Source organism: Phyllopteryx taeniolatus, chromosome 5 (genome assembly GCF_024500385.1).
Source record: "Phyllopteryx taeniolatus isolate TA_2022b chromosome 5, UOR_Ptae_1.2, whole genome shotgun sequence".
In the NCBI taxonomy this organism is placed as follows: Eukaryota; Metazoa; Chordata; class Actinopteri; order Syngnathiformes; family Syngnathidae; genus Phyllopteryx; species Phyllopteryx taeniolatus.
This window is the reverse complement of record NC_084506.1, coordinates 32,216,065-32,231,375: the sequence shown is the minus strand read 5'-3', so window position 1 is coordinate 32,231,375 and position 15,311 is coordinate 32,216,065. Positions and strand designations below refer to the sequence as shown.

The following is a 15,311-nucleotide window of genomic DNA, read 5'->3' as shown; positions in this document are numbered from 1 at the left end:
CTTTGTCTTAACCAATACATTTGATTGGCGTCCTCCTGGGGACCCAAACTTGTGGCCCTTTGCCATTTGTACCGGTTCTACCGCCAACCAGCCTCACTCTGCCCCCGCGTGGTCGCTTCTCCGTTCCACCTTTTCAAGGCCAAGCGGCAGAGGTGGCAAATATTGGACTTTAGAATAATATGACGCAAGTCAAAGTAACAAGTAGTCATCCAAATATTGACTTGAGTAAGAAAGTACTCGATGAAAACAACTACTCGAGTAACTTCAGATTTTTTATAATTATTATTATTTATTTTTTTTTTTAAATCAGAGCATGAACATCAAATAAAATAAAATATAAGTCGACCATTTCAATTCTTACCTGCCCAAAAAGCAACACCACATACATTGGGCGCTACAGAAACATGATTTGCTTTATTCGTTTAAATGACTTCATGAAGAAGCTGTTGGCTGACCAGACTTCGTGATTGTGCGACACCATACGATAGGGCTCATTTTTGCCATATCCACTGCCAAAGCAACAATAGAAACATCTGCAACTTACCGCGAGGTGTTTTCTCAAGTTAGAAGTGGGCTGAAGTCTCCCAGTTTGGGCGGTCACAATTTAAGAACGGCATCGCAAAGCAGACACCATCATTTTGATTGGCTCGCGAGGGCTACGTGCACGGTCATGTGACGGCCTTGTGTCATTTGATTGGTGAATTGGAGTCAAATGACAGTGATCCCGTTTGATTGGCGCACCGGGGACCCTATGCGGAAGTCGAAGATGGAGTCTAAAAATAGACGTGCGCGCGGCAAGAATGAATGAATAAAAGTAGCGAAGGGCATGTCGATCATTGTAACGGAGTAAAAGTATTGATCCATCTGGAGTAAATGTAACGAGTTACTACCCACCTCTACCAAGCGGTAACAATGGCACCGCTTTTTAGAAACGCAGGCCGTGGAGGAACGGACTGTCGGCCAATCAGTACATATAATTTATTAATGGAAAAAAAAAAAAAAAAAACCTCAAAAGATAGACATCATCACAAACATGAATCCAAAGCCATTTGCCAGTAAATCGCACGCCTGTCTGATAATTAATAAAAAAAAGCTTTTTACTCTTATTTGAGGTGTCGTCGGGGAAGGCTGCTCCAACTCCGTGATTTCCAACCACTGCGCCTGTACATCAGTGTGCTGTGAGAGGTCAACGGGTGTACCGAAATGATCCAATTTCACTTAATTGTGCAAAAATATTACAGCTTGACTCCAAATAATGTATCTTTGGTCATCTATCTACGTACGCCAGTAAGTAATGGAGTAAGTCCATTTGTGAGTAAACCTTTGCTTAAATAGATACACATTTGGTGACATTGTTCTTACATCGCGTGGGGCAGTGGGTAAGCGTACGCTCTGCAACCGGAGGGTCAGCGGTCCGTATCCCCGCCCGAGCACGTCGTCGTCGTCGTCCTGCCCTTGGGCAAGACAGCTAACCCGCATCGCCCACGATTGGAGGTTTGGCGGCGGTCGGGGGGCCGTAGGCACAGAATGGCAGCCACGGCTACATGCATGAAATTGTAAAGCATCTCTGAGTGCCTCGAAAAGCGCTCTATAAGTGTAATGCATTATTAGTATTGCGATCCAAAGGTTTGCCATTTTCTCTCGCTCTTGTATTCATTAGAGTCGCAGGTGAGCGAGAGATAAACCCGACTGACTCTGTGCGAGAGGTGGGTTGGTGGGTTACACGCTGGACGAGTCGCCAGCCAATCACATTGAGTTTACCACGTGTTGTTGTAAATTGTATTTTTTTAGGATTTTCTTTTTCTCATGTTTCCCCAGTTTATGCAAAGTGTGAGTTCAATTAGTCTTCTGGTGGCCCAAAAGTATTTTAAACATGGAAGCTTGAAGACATCACAACAACTTTTACAAAATGTCTTTTATTATCATTTCAGGAATACAGTTGACTGCTGTGCACAGCACATACGTACAAAAATAAAAGGAAACCCATTTGTAATATCGTTTTTTTTTTTTTTTTTTTTTTTTTTAAACTTACTCGCCATCATATTTTTCTTTTCTTTTTTTCAGAAACAATGATTGAAGAAGTCTGTTGTTTCAAACTCATTGACAATCATTTCAATAATCGGAACTAAGGCAGAAGGTGAGGTATATGTTCAAAAAGAGGAGGGGGACTCAAGAGGAAGCACTCTCCCCTCAGTGCAGGAATAGGAAACTGAGAGGGAAACAAAGGCTGCCGGCGCACACGGACACACGATGAGCACGAATCCACTCACTCGAGTGGATCCCTGCGAACCAACATACATCTTGAGAAGCAGCTGACGGTCAGCAAAATGGCACGGGTGCATATTCAAAAGGGACCATTGAGAATTCCATGTGCATAATGGGGAATTGCAGAAGTGTGATTTTTCTCTCCCCATATAAATACCTTCTCTCAGTTACTTCAACAATAAACCAGAAGTCAGCATCACGCAACGGACGTTCTTGTCCTTCGAGACACCCGACAAAGTGGCATTCGACGCAGCGCCACTGCTAATAATAAAACAAAAAAGAAGAAGAAGAAGAAGAAGAAGAATGAAAACCTAGTAAAAACTTCTTGTCTTGCTATTGCCAGTTTGCCACGTCAACCACTTTTCATTAAACGTGTCTTCTGAAAAATCCAATAGTGAACCACGGTTGGCAAATCAAAAAAAAAAAAAAAAAAAGCAATTCACACAATATTGCATCCAAAAACAAGTGCTTTTAAATGTTTGGCTGGGATTCTTCCCCTGTTGATTAAATTGCACTGCCTATTACAGTTTATCCCCAAAGTTAATCCCGCACTGTCGTTGCAGGAAAAGGAAAGCTCCAGCTGATTAGTTTCCCCATCTTCCATTATGTATTAAAATGAATAACACCACAGTAATAATGGCGATAGACCCAAAACATAGCTTTATCAGTGGTGATAACACTCACAGTTTAACATCCTCAGCTTCTCTAATAATCACAGTATTCAGTGTGTTTAACCAAGCAACATTCCTGGAAGCATTGGATTCTTTTTGCTACTTCCAGTGCTTCCCACTTAGTCTTGTGCTCTCTACCCCCCCCACCCTTTTTGCCTTCACGATGTCCTGTTATTCCTGGCTCCAGGTCAATTGATATGGCCTGTACTGTCACTTTGGCAGAAAACCAACAACTCGCGCATGCGCTGGCGTGGCCGCACTCGGCGTCCAGGTGCCGCATACTCATCTCAGTTGCTAAACATGAGCGGGAGCCTGCGGGAGCCTGCGGGACCCCCCTAAAGCGCTGCCCACAGCATGTTACAGCTAGAGTGTGTAGGAGGTAAACGGTGACAACATTTCAAAGGAAAACAAAAAATAATAATCATACTCCTCCACCAAGTTGGCCTTAGTGGTACTTTGCTACATGCAGAAAATTGCAGTAGTACAGTAGAACCTCTAAAGTTCAACACAATGTTGATCAAGCTTCATTTTTTTTTTTTTTTTTTTTTTCCCAGATTAAAAAAAGTTCTTTTCCAGGCTCCCCTTACCTTAATTAACATTAGAGGCAATAATTTAAGTAATATTCGTAACCATCTTGTGTAAAAACTTTGACCACTACTAATGGTAAAAATGTATGAGCGACCGTGCCATCGCCTCACAAAAAAAAAACTTCCTATTTGCATTCCGTTTTTGTTCAAGAAGGACTGCATTTCCTCTCATAGCGACAACAGGGCTGTGTTAGGAATCACTCCCGATCCATTGGTGCTCCTCCAACGTGTCATGACGATCGGTTATCCCCTATAATGTGCCTTAAATGTATCCCACAACGCAGCTTGAAAAGTTGGGAACAACCAATGGGCAGGAGGAAAGCAATATCCCATGATGCATTGCTCTGACACAGGAAAAAAAGATCTTCAGTTTCCATTGTGTTGTATGATTTTTCGGGCAAATTCATGAGTTGCTGCATGAAAACATCTCTAATATAAGTAGAGGAACGCAAAGTTCTTTTTTTGTATGATTTTTTTCAAAATCCACACCTTAAAACAATGTTATTATAACTTATCTATTTGTTTGTTCGATATTACGGAAGGTCCACTGTCAGCTGGAGTTGATCTGGTACATTGTAATTATGCAACAGCCATGATGTAATGAATGGCTCGCTCAAGTAGGATAGTAATAGTTAGTCAATAATTTAGAGAAGTTCAACTGGGACTTTAAAAAAAAAAAAAAAGCAGGCTTGAAAGAGGTAGACTGTGTGGAACTGCTCTAAACGTATGCATATAAAACAAGCGACCAAAACACAAATTAATGAATTGCAAGTCAGCAAAACCCTGATCATCGGACGTTTCTCAAGATTATCCTGACCGTGACCAATTAGCCTGTGGTGCGTGGGGTGTTGAGAGAGATTTTTCCAACCCCAAACTGTTCTGAAAAGGGTCGGGGGGGGGGGGGGGGGGCGAGAATTGGCAATGCTAAACCTGTTCAATATTTACAAGCAGAAATGATTACGTGTGTTTTGGCGAGCCACGGACGCCGTGAGTCTCTGAATAGGCCTCATCGTTTGTCAGCGGCGAGATCTACAGTATGTGTGCCATTTGCTACACCGGACACCGCGGACCATAAGAGCAGTAAGCACACCAGTGATGGATCATCAACGATAACCGGATGATTTTGCTGGTCTTTGATTGGTCGATCGGGGCAAGCCAAGTTCAACAAGCGAAACACGTCATGAATAAATGTAATAATCAGCGTCTCCGATGAGTAGAACGTATTGTATGTCATGTTCTTCGATCAAATATTCATTCTGAACTGCTCCAGATGAACATGACACAGTTGTGTGGCGTTTTGTTATATTGCATTGATATATAATAGCGACATGATATTAGTGGGATTAAGAGGTGGTCCCCACTGAAGGACCAGGCACCAAATGCACGGCCCACCGCTGACGCACGAACGTCCTGATTTTTTTCTTGTCGTGTGTCACTCTCGCATTTTAGCTGTACGTGTGCGTAACCTGCTCGAGCGATTGTTTGCGTGCTGCTGTTAGCAACAAACTTGGTAGATGTGTGGAAGTCAGCTTCGTGGTAATGCTATGCTTGATGAACGGAACTTGATTTAGACTTGGCAGCCAAGGTGTCTATTTGAGAAGAGGCGTTCATTTCATAATTGAGAAAAAGTGTCTATTCGCGTGGAGGCCACTATTTGAGGAAATACAGTATTACTGTCAACTTATTATTATGTACTGAGCAACTGTGGTTTTACGGTCGTTATTATATTTTGCCTCTTCGGTGGCAATTGGACTACATTTCACAAAAGGTCAAAGAAAAAGCAAAACAGATTTGCGGCGTTGAGAGTTTGGGCTCTGTATTTTTCAAAACGCTCGATCGGCCAACTTTAGGACTTCGGAGTTTCGACTGTACTTCAATCCTAACATCGATCGCGGGACCGAAGACAGTCTCGACGAGTCCTGACGACCTTCGTCTCATCTCGCACGAGACAAAAGCTCCTCGTCTTGAGCAAGGTCGGAACAAGAAAATAACTAAACGTCAGTAACCCGAGAAGGAGACGTCAGCACCTCCGGCCGGCCCTGGTACGCAAATGGCTTCGATGGACGGGGCCCACTTGTCCAGAGGCTCCGCAATGTTCACCCGCATTACTCGCATCCTCGCCGAGTTAAATCAACAATGGAGGCCACACGTGCAGAGGTCCTTATAAGTCCAACTCCGTGCATCACCTTTGCCTCGTCAGTTACAGTATATTGAAGTGTTGCATTCAAGTAAAGTACGCTACATACTCAGTGACCACTTTGCATAAATAGCTTCCATCGGTAATAAACACAAATCGAAATCTGAGAGACTGAAGTGTAGAATCCTCAAACGTCCCTCAAAGCAGACCCTCACTGACAGTGAACTGACTAGCAGCATAGAACACGTCACCATTTTTCCATTTCCTGTATAAAGGCCTCCAAGCGCCTGACCAAAAGAGACTTTTTGTCCAAATGCCAGGCGGCACCCGAAACGCACCCATTGAGGAAAACGACATTGCGTTCATCCTTGTATTACAATGGCATTGCCGCAAACATCGAATCAATCGTGGGATTGTCAAATCTCCCTTTCAAATCTTTCCACGGGAAGAAAAAGGCTGTGCCGCGCCATACGCCGCGCACAGTCCCGTTTCACTTCCTTTATCTAATTCCAAGAGGGAACATCGTACGGCCCGCCAGCCGTACGATCTCTCATTCCTATTTCTGACTTAAGCACCGGCATTTCTTGCATGCGAAGGGAGTCGAGGGCGTGGGGCAGGGAGGGCGGCCGCAACAGGAATTCAAGGCACCGCTGCCTCCTGACGAAGTGACAACCGCCATTGTCGCGAGTGCTCCAGTCGCCCCGCCCCAAACGGAGATGGTGCGCAACAAAAACATGTTCACAGGCATTTTGTTTGTTTCCTCTGTAGAAGTTCCATGCATGTATTTTTCGAAATGTTGGTGCTTTGAGGTAATACAATGATCAATGCTGACAGGGCACGCACTCCATTGACTTCAACAAGCACCCGTACAATAGAATGAGGAGACCACCGAAGCCTCTCTCCATCCCCATCAAACATTGGTTTCAATCCCAAAAAAGCAGCAAAGAAAGGCATTTCATCATTCCTAATACAAAGAAAGCTACCCAAATATACATATAACGTCTGAATAAATACTATTGGATATTCTCTCTCTGACAGTCCATCGTGGGTTTTTATGGATGTACAGTATGGATAGGGTGTCGAAGTTACCTGGGAAAGAATCCACATGTGCAAATGTGTGTGTTATTGCCAGTCTTTGCTTGGGGGAGGTCATATTCGGGGTAGGAAGTGTGTCACAGTCATGGCGGTGGTGGCCTTGTTGCCCCTCTTGACGCGGCCGTGCTTGCTGAGCGCCACAAAGGAGCCTCCGTACGCCATCGACTCATAGGCGTTGTAGTTGTTGGGGAGCATCCTCTCTCGGAACTTGCACTCGTCATGGAAGACTGTCTGGAGAGGAGGACACACGCACACCACTCTCAATAAAAACCGATGCGCAAACATAATGGACAGTTACACAATTCAAATATCAGGCATATGTAATACAGATTCATTAAATAGTTGGAAAAATACTTTTCAGGATATCAATTCCTACCCAACATGTTTTTTTTTTTATGAATTTGGATTATTTCTTTTGTAGTATTCTAACTTCTAGAGATGATCATACGAGGTTTTCATTAGCTGTAAATCACAACCATATCCAAATTATTTTTTTAGAACATGAAATCTTCACTCTTGAGTGTAGTGAATCTATACAATAAATGATTCACTTTTTGAATTGAACTTCTATACGTGACCACGCTTGTAACTCAAATCATCTTTCCCCAATACAATTCATGTAAATGCCATTAATCCTTTCCGGTCCCCGCCCCACACCCAAAAAAAAAAACACAACTACATTTTTAACAAGAAAAATAGCATTTTACACTGCTGCACTCCATAACAACCTAAAGTAATGTCAATAAATAGTTAGTAAATAGACTTCACCAGAGGAAGACCAGATTAGAGTTTGCCAAATAACATCTCAAAAAAAGCCTTTACAGTTCTGGAACGAACATCGTATGGACAAATGAGACAAAGATCAACTTGTCCCAAAGTGATGGGGAATAGAAGAGTATGGAGAAGGAAAGGAACTCCTCATGATCCAAAACATGCCAAACCTCATCAGTGAAGCATGGCGGTGGTAGTGTCATGGCGTAGGCATGTACGGCTACCAATGGAACTGGTTCCCTTGTATTTATTAATGACTGTATTTATTGGTGACTGCTGACAAAAACAGCAGAATGAATACTGACGTGTTTCCAGCAATATTTTCCGCTCATATTCAGCCAAATGCTTCAGAACTCATCGGACGGCACGTCACAGTGCAGCTGGACAATGACCCGAAGCATACTGTGCAAGCGATCAACGGCAAGGGAGTGGAATGTTATGCAGCGTCCGAGTCAATCACCTGACCTGAATCCAATTGAGCATGCATTTCACTTGTTGAAGACAAAACTGAGGGAAACCGCCCGAAGAACCAGCAGGAACTGAAGACGGATGCAGTTAGAGGCCTGGCTTAGCATCACCGGGGATAAAAGCCAGCATCTGGCGATGTGTATGCATTCCAGACTTCAGGCTTAAATTGACTGCGAAGGATTTGCAACCAATAATAAGTGAAACTTTCATTCAGGATTGTTACATTGTCCCATTACTTTTGGTCCCTCGAAAAGTGGGAGGCATATACAGGATACAAACTGTTGTAATTCCTACACTGGATGTGAATACCCTCAAATTAAAGATGACGCACATCCTGTTTGTTTCAAATCCATTGTGTTGGAGTTTGGATCCAAAAAGAGGACGATGTTCCAATATTTATGGACCTGACTGCATACTCTTGTCCAAGGTGTTCATTCATTTTCTACACCACTTATGGTGTTCATGGTCATGTTGAGCTGCAGATTATCCCAGGTGACACGAAAGGCAGACGACAACCTGGACTGCTTGTCAGTCAATCGCAGGGCACATGGAGAGACGGTCAACCTTTCACACTCAAATTGACAACACTGACTCCAATGCATGACTTTTTGTATTAATTCCTATTAAATACGCACAAGAACAGGTTTCAGGTCTAGTTGTCTACTAGCACACTGGCACGGGAAGTCCAAAATCGGAAAGTTAAAGAACTAATATTTGATGAAGGCCAACTGTGAAATTCAAAAGACAGTGCAAAGGTTGACATTGTCATATTACTGTTTTAATTTGGTTAAACACGGTTATTTTCAAAAAAATAAAGACGTACCACAGGTTCCATCCCTGAACCACACGTCGGACTAATTTAATGCAAAACCTCCAACACTATCTTAATTCATTTTATATCAAGTGACCATAACTAGCAGTGATTGTATTATTTTTCTGTACACAAAATACCGTAAGTAAAGGTTTTCAAAGTAGTTCCTCAAAACACAACATGTGCAAAGAGATACGGTATGCTTACAATGAACAAGAATATTTCAAAGCCCTCACTAGTCAACAAAATATCCACCACTAAGAAAGAAACAGTCTAAGTTCTGCAGTGCTGACGAGGCAACATGGCGTGCAGAGTTCAGCAAGCGAGCCGCCTGCCTCCATCAAAACTCATGTGGCTAAATTCAATCTCTTATCAGATCATCAGCACAGTGGCAAGCTAACACTTCATCACTCGAGAGGAGATACATTCTGCCCGTCAAGGATGTTGGCTCACAAGTGAAGCAGCAGCCACTAACGGGAACATATGTCATTGTCATTGCAGCGCCAACGACATCAAGGTTACCGCTGACAGGGTCGCAAATCTCTCCAACTCGATCGAGTACCTCTGAGGACGTCCAAACAATACAGCGGCTGAAACTATGTAACGCGTCACCATTTTTCTCAAATAGATTTCCAAAAGGTGCCATTGACATGAAAACGTCACCAGATGTTGGTAACAACCTAAGTGATCCATACATACAAAGAAATTAGGTTTCATGTACTCATGTGAAATGACACAGGGGGAAAGTATTGGACAGTCCAACTGATATTTATTGAATACTTTGTACAAAAGCCTTTGTTTGCAATAACAGCTTCAATACGCCTCCGGTATGGAGAAACTAGTCGCATGCTTCGCTCTGGTGGGATTTTGGCCCATTCCTCCACACAAGCAGTCTTCAAATCTTGAAGGTTCCGTGCGCTTCTTTTATGGACCTCGAGTTTCAGTACTTTCCATAGATTTTCGATTGGATTCAAGTCAGGGGATTGGCTGGGACATTCTAGCACCTTTTTTTTTTTTTATTCTTTGAAACCAATTGAGAGTCTCCTTGGCAGTATGTTTTGGATCGTTATCCTGCTGGAATGTCCACCCTCGTTTCATTTTCATCATCCTCGTAGATGGCAGCAGATCCTTGTCAAGATCGTCTTGGTACATTTGCCCATTCCTCCTTCCTTCAATAATGTGAAGTTTACCAGTACCATTTGTTGAAAAGCAGCCCCACACCATGTTCCCACCTCCAAACTTCACTGTTGCTATGGTGTTTGTAAGGTGATGTGCAGTGCCATTTCTCCTCCAAACGTGGTTTGCATAACGGCATCCAAACAGTTCCATTTTGCTCTCATCCGACCAGACTCTTATTCTCCCAGTGTTTAACTGGCTTGTCCAAATGTTGTTCAGCAAACAAGCTTTGAAATGCTTTTTTCCCAGCGATGGGGTCTTGCGTGGTGATTATTGATAGATTTTAGGTCTTGTCTTGGCTTTCTAGTCCATTTTGCACCTCCCTTTCTTCATGTGTTCAATACTTTTTCCCTGTGTCATTTCCCATTTTAACCACAACTTAATTTCTGATCTTATGTGTTCTACTTTCTTTGTATGTACGGATTACTTGGGTTATTCCCAACATCTGGTGAAATTTGCATGTCAATAGCACCTTTGGGAGTATATTTGGTGAGAAAAACGCTGACGTGTTAAATACTTACTTCAGCCGCTGTATGCTAAATGAACAAAAAATGTGTAAGGTTAAGTGTTAGCTATATGGTCCAAGTCTACATCCTAGACCGGTCACCAGTCAATCACAGGGCACATATAGGGAGACGACGACAACAACAACAACAACTCACACTCACATTCTCACCTATGAACAATTTAGAGCCTTCATCCATCCATCCCTTCTCAATAACACTTCTCCTGAACTGAACCTACGCTGCCTGCATCCAAGTCAGGCGAATGTAACGCTACACCGTCGGCGACAGTTCGAGCCTTCAAATTGACCGCAAATATATGTTTTGACCAAGCCAGAGAACAACAAGCCCGGAGCACAGATTTAAACCCCAAACCTCAGAACTGAGAGGCAGACATAAAAAGAATCATTTGATTAACCGTGAGTCACTTCTTCTCGCAAGTCTTCAAAAGTGACGAGCTCATCTCACAATACTAAGACCGAGTGTTTCATTGTTTTGATGTTGTGCCTTGAACGGTGGTTAAGATTTCTTTTCACATTCGAGTGGATGCGAAGAACATTTAGGTCCTCGTACTTAAAACATTGCCTACAGTACAGTGAAGGTTTATTATTTCCAATTCCACGATGATTTAAAAAAAAAAAAAAAAAATCAATCAAATCCACAAGTGGTGGTGTAAAACAGACGTAGCCATAAAGGGGCCGATTGGCTGTAAAAAACTGCTCCAGTAAAACAAAAGCTGTCATAGCTGTTCTGTTTGAAGCCGCCCAACTCATGAACTGTGGCTTCATGGCACCTGCCTATAAAATTGTATTTATAGCTCATAGTGTAGGCGTGACACCTATAAAATACTGCTGTTAATAGTTGTATACCTGCTCATCAGCTGTCTATAGCCACGCCCACCCACGACAATTCTGACAAATAAACCCGAAATCATTTTCGACTGACGCCCCTTCAAAAACAAACATTGCCGTCATGTGTATTTTAATGAGCAAAAATAGCACTTGATAATATTGTACTTTACGACCATGCAGTAATGGCATAATTCAATACATTACAAATAATGACACCGTTTTTGTCACACTGCATCGTTTGAATGGCCATTGTGCTCCTCCTGGTATGTGAGCAGACAAGACGGGAACTACTACTACTAATACTGTTCCTTGTGACGTCTCAAGTCCACTCTCAGCTCCTCAGTTCGGCACTAATATTAGTCGCCCTATGCACAGGATAAAGAATATGACGAGTACTGTTTTTTTTATAGTGTGTGTGTGATTCTCTTTAGATGATAGATGTCTAAATTTGACAGTGAACGTCAGTTGTTTTTCATAACTTTATTCGCGACACACATTTCTTAGGCTCGACGGTTAGCACAGCCGCCACAGTTTTGAGGTTGGGAGTTTGAATGCGGCCTCCGGCTTTCCTGTGCGGAGTTCTCCCTGTGCTTGCGAGTTTCCTCCGGTTACTCCGATTTCCTCCCACAATTTATTTTTTATTTTTTTCTAAATCATGTTGTTGTTGTTAGGCTAATCAAATAACCTCAATTGTCCTTATGTGCAAGCGAATGGATCGTCTGCACGTGGCCAGTGTCGGTGGCGACCAGTCCAGGGTGTGCCCTGCCTCTGAACCTGAAGGCAGCTGCTCTGTGCGCAGACTCCCGCACACCTAACGAGCACTATAGAAAACTGCATGGTCTGAACTTGACGTTGAGTTTGTAAGCTATATAATAACGAGCGTCAGAGGAGAGATGCAATGTCCAGATTTTCGATGTCTGGATTTTGACTTGACTTGTGAGTCAGTGGCCACAATCGGTTCCGAGTTCCTGATGTCAAATGTCTGGAATGTGTCAATCCCAGCGGCTCATACACATTTATCACTAGTCCTTCTAACCATTTGCACGTCGTTGCGGAGAAAACAAAACGGGGGTGGGTGGGGGGGGTGCATACCTACCGTCCCATATAACCTCCCTCGTCTGTTCATGGCAACATACAAGTCACTCTTGACTCCATACAGGCTCACCACTCCTCTCTCCACCGTGGAGATCTCAATGAGACCTGAAACCACACAAATAATGAGAGAGCACGACGTCAAACTGGGGGCGTTTTGGGGTTTTTTTTTGTTTTTTGTTTTTAAATCTCAAATCACCGAATTATTCGGATTTCGCATGCATTGCGCTCCCTCTCTGCGCCTCTGGGCGTAACCTTGCAGCGTGACGTCTCTTTGTTCGGCATCCTTTACGTCCTACCTCATGCAGGCACATTCATTATTCTGATTATTTTTGGTGCGCGCGCGTGTGTGTGTTGCGCCATTTTGGTGGTCGTGCTTGCCCTAGCTGGCCTGCAGCGTAAAAATAAGTTGTGTCTAAAAGCGTCCATACATTCATGTCATGCTCGGGTAGGGAGGGAGGAAGAGGAGAGGAGATGAGAGGAAGAGGGGGGCCGGGGGGGGATATTGGCCGCGGGTGCTCGGCCGGTGCCGTTGTTGTTTTTTTGGTCTTTTTTTTTGGGGGGGGGGGGGGAAATAGATTTGTCTTTTGCGCCCGCACCGGGACGACACGCGATCACGCAAAACGACGCGCAAGAAACTCACTGTACTGGTTCTCGCGGTGGACCCCGTTGATCCTGCCGTCGGGGAGGATCTGGAGGTGGAAGCCGATGCCCACGTTGCAGTAGAGCCTCCGCACTCTCTTGATGCCCAGCAGGTAGTCGCTCTCCCAGTTGAGCTGCGGCTTTTCCCCGGAGATGCCGAGCACGGAGCGGGAGAAGAGCGTCTCCCATCGCTTCTCCAGCAGCGAGGTGCCGTTCGGTCGCGGGTACGCCGACGCGATGCCCAGCAGGAGGCTCAAGAGAACCGCCGCGGTCAGCGTCCAGTGCGGCGCGCCGGCCTCGCAGGACATACTGACGAGGAGCCTGTGAGCTCCGGCCATCCGGTTTACCTTCAGACCACGTGGGCCCAATTAATGAGCCTAAAAATACCGCTCTTCTTGTTTTTCTCCCTTCGGCATGCTGGCTGAGGGTTATTTCTGGAGCTGTGCGGGGCATGAAACGCAAGCCCCGGTGCAGAGGAGGAGGAGGAGGAGAGGAGAGGAGAGGAGACGCCGGAGGTGATGGTGCTGGTGCTGCCGCTGGCGATTACCATGTTTTGCAGCTCCTACCTCCACGCCTCTCGCTCTCTCCCACGCACACGCACGCACTTGCTCTCTCTCCTGCTCCTCGACCAAAAAGAAAAAGAGTTGCAAGATATAATCCGCCATGCGCCAAAAAAAGAGCGAGAGAGAGAGGCCCCCCTCCCCCCCCTCCTCAGGCCAGCCGGTGGCCCTGCATCCTCCCTGGATCTGACTCCCAATGCAAGGCCAGAGATGGTCCTGATGGCTGCAGGAAATCGCCTTCAATGTTTTTGTCGGTGCTGGCACAGTAAGCGGGGGGGGGGGGGGGGGGCGGAGGGCGGGGCGGTGGAGCGGGCCCTCGGGGGGCCGCTCCCAAATTGGGTCGGTGGTCATATGTCTGTCGGGCCGCTTCCTTATTTAGAAAGAAGGTGTAAAAAAAGTCCCACTTGTCACTGGAGAGCAATGGCAGAGCTCCTGCGGCCCACATTTTCTTCGGAACCCTTCAGCAACTTCAAACAAATCTACACCTCGTCTAAACCAGAACTGAGACCGCATCGGGTGTTCTGCGGGAAATTGGAAAATTCATTCAGCACAAATCAGTAGACTAGAGTATGTTTTTTTTTTGAGCCATCCATGCCAATGACGTGTAGTGACAGGCAGGACAATTAATTGCTCTTCCACTAGATGGCAATCAACCATCCTTGCCATTTTTTTCTCATATAAAATAGTTTGTGCCTCGGCCTGATACTTGTTGGCAAACAGCCGCCTCCACCACTTTAAGCTGGAAGGTTAAAGTCCCCCATTCGAGTGAAAAACACTGTCCATGGCAGCTTTAATCCGAAAGTAACACATTATGATCTCAGCGTGTTTCCCGTGGTACATATGTAAGAGCTGCGAGGAGCAACGGGGAGGCCTGACACGGAATGGCGCGCATAGCGCGCATGCCATTCCCAGTGGCACGAAAGCCTATCGTCTTTTCCGTGTAACAGATAATGTCAGCAGCTGCGTGGCCATGTGTCAGCGGGGCCGCGGCACTCAGTTCTCAACATTTCCAAGGGATGGCACCATTACCCACACTTGAGCGCTTCAAGGAAAAGCAAACGGGAAGAAGCTCCAGGCCTCGGTCCAATCCGTACTTCGAAATCGAGACAAAGCCATCTTTTGGAGCAAAAGTCTATTTTAAAGAAAAAAGCGAGAGTCAAAATGTGTCAGGTCAGCGGTATCCAAAGTGAGTCTCGAGCTTTTATAAATCCAGAACACGCATGCGGTCAAGTCACACAAAGCATCACGAGTTCCATCTATCCCTTCGTTCATTTTCTGGACACCCCGAATCTCAGAACTATTCTTTGGCTTTTTGGATGCAATTATTAATGAAAAAGGGGACAAGCCTCAACATGGAGGTGTTACAAATTTCTAAAGGCTATGTACCAAAAGTTATAGTAAGACCGCAACGTCGCCGTACACTTTTTCAAGATGCTATTGTTCTATTGTCACATTTTATTGACAAAAGTGGTTCCTTTTTTTTTTTTTTTTTTTTACACGAGGGATATCTGTGCGGCAATTCACCTTTAAGAAGGGTTCATTTCTTTTGACACTCGAGATGGTTGAAAACATTTCCTGGAACGGACCGTTTAACCTCGATGGTTCTACGAGACACGTTTGTCCCAAATAAAATGCGAGCCACATATCGCCACATTTCAGTACTTGCTATGAAAAAAAAATAC

General features: G+C 44.7%; 2 protein-coding genes across 2 annotated transcripts in view; one reads left to right on the top strand and one right to left on the bottom strand.

Moving 5' to 3' along the window:
- tigara (TP53 induced glycolysis regulatory phosphatase a) overlaps nucleotides 1–15,311 on the top strand; it is a 34,545-nt gene that overhangs the window by 12,376 nt on the left and 6,858 nt on the right. The gene's annotated exons all lie outside the window — the stretch shown is intronic.
- Nucleotides 2,708–13,887, bottom strand: fgf6a (fibroblast growth factor 6a). The gene is made up of 3 exons (XM_061775024.1): nucleotides 13,071–13,887; nucleotides 12,432–12,535; nucleotides 2,708–6,986 (listed from the first exon to the last, which is right to left on the bottom strand). The coding sequence occupies exons 1-3, from the start codon at nucleotides 13,405–13,407 to the stop codon at nucleotides 6,810–6,812; spliced, it is 618 nt and encodes a 205-aa protein (XP_061631008.1). The 5' UTR covers nucleotides 13,408–13,887; the 3' UTR covers nucleotides 2,708–6,809.

Excerpts from the sequence above, each read along its gene's own strand:
- fgf6a (XM_061775024.1), bottom strand. The coding sequence starts at position 13,407 with ATGGCCGGAGCTCACAGGCTCCTCGTCAGTATGTCCTGCGAGGCCGGC. Across the intron at positions 12,536-13,070 it reads CCACCGCGAGAACCAGTACA|GTCTCATTGAGATCTCCACG; the intron begins GTGAGTTTCTTG and ends GTGTGGTTTCAG. Across the intron at positions 6,987-12,431 it reads GAGGGAGGTTATATGGGACG|ACAGTCTTCCATGACGAGTG; the intron begins GTAGGTATGCAC and ends CCTCCTCTCCAG.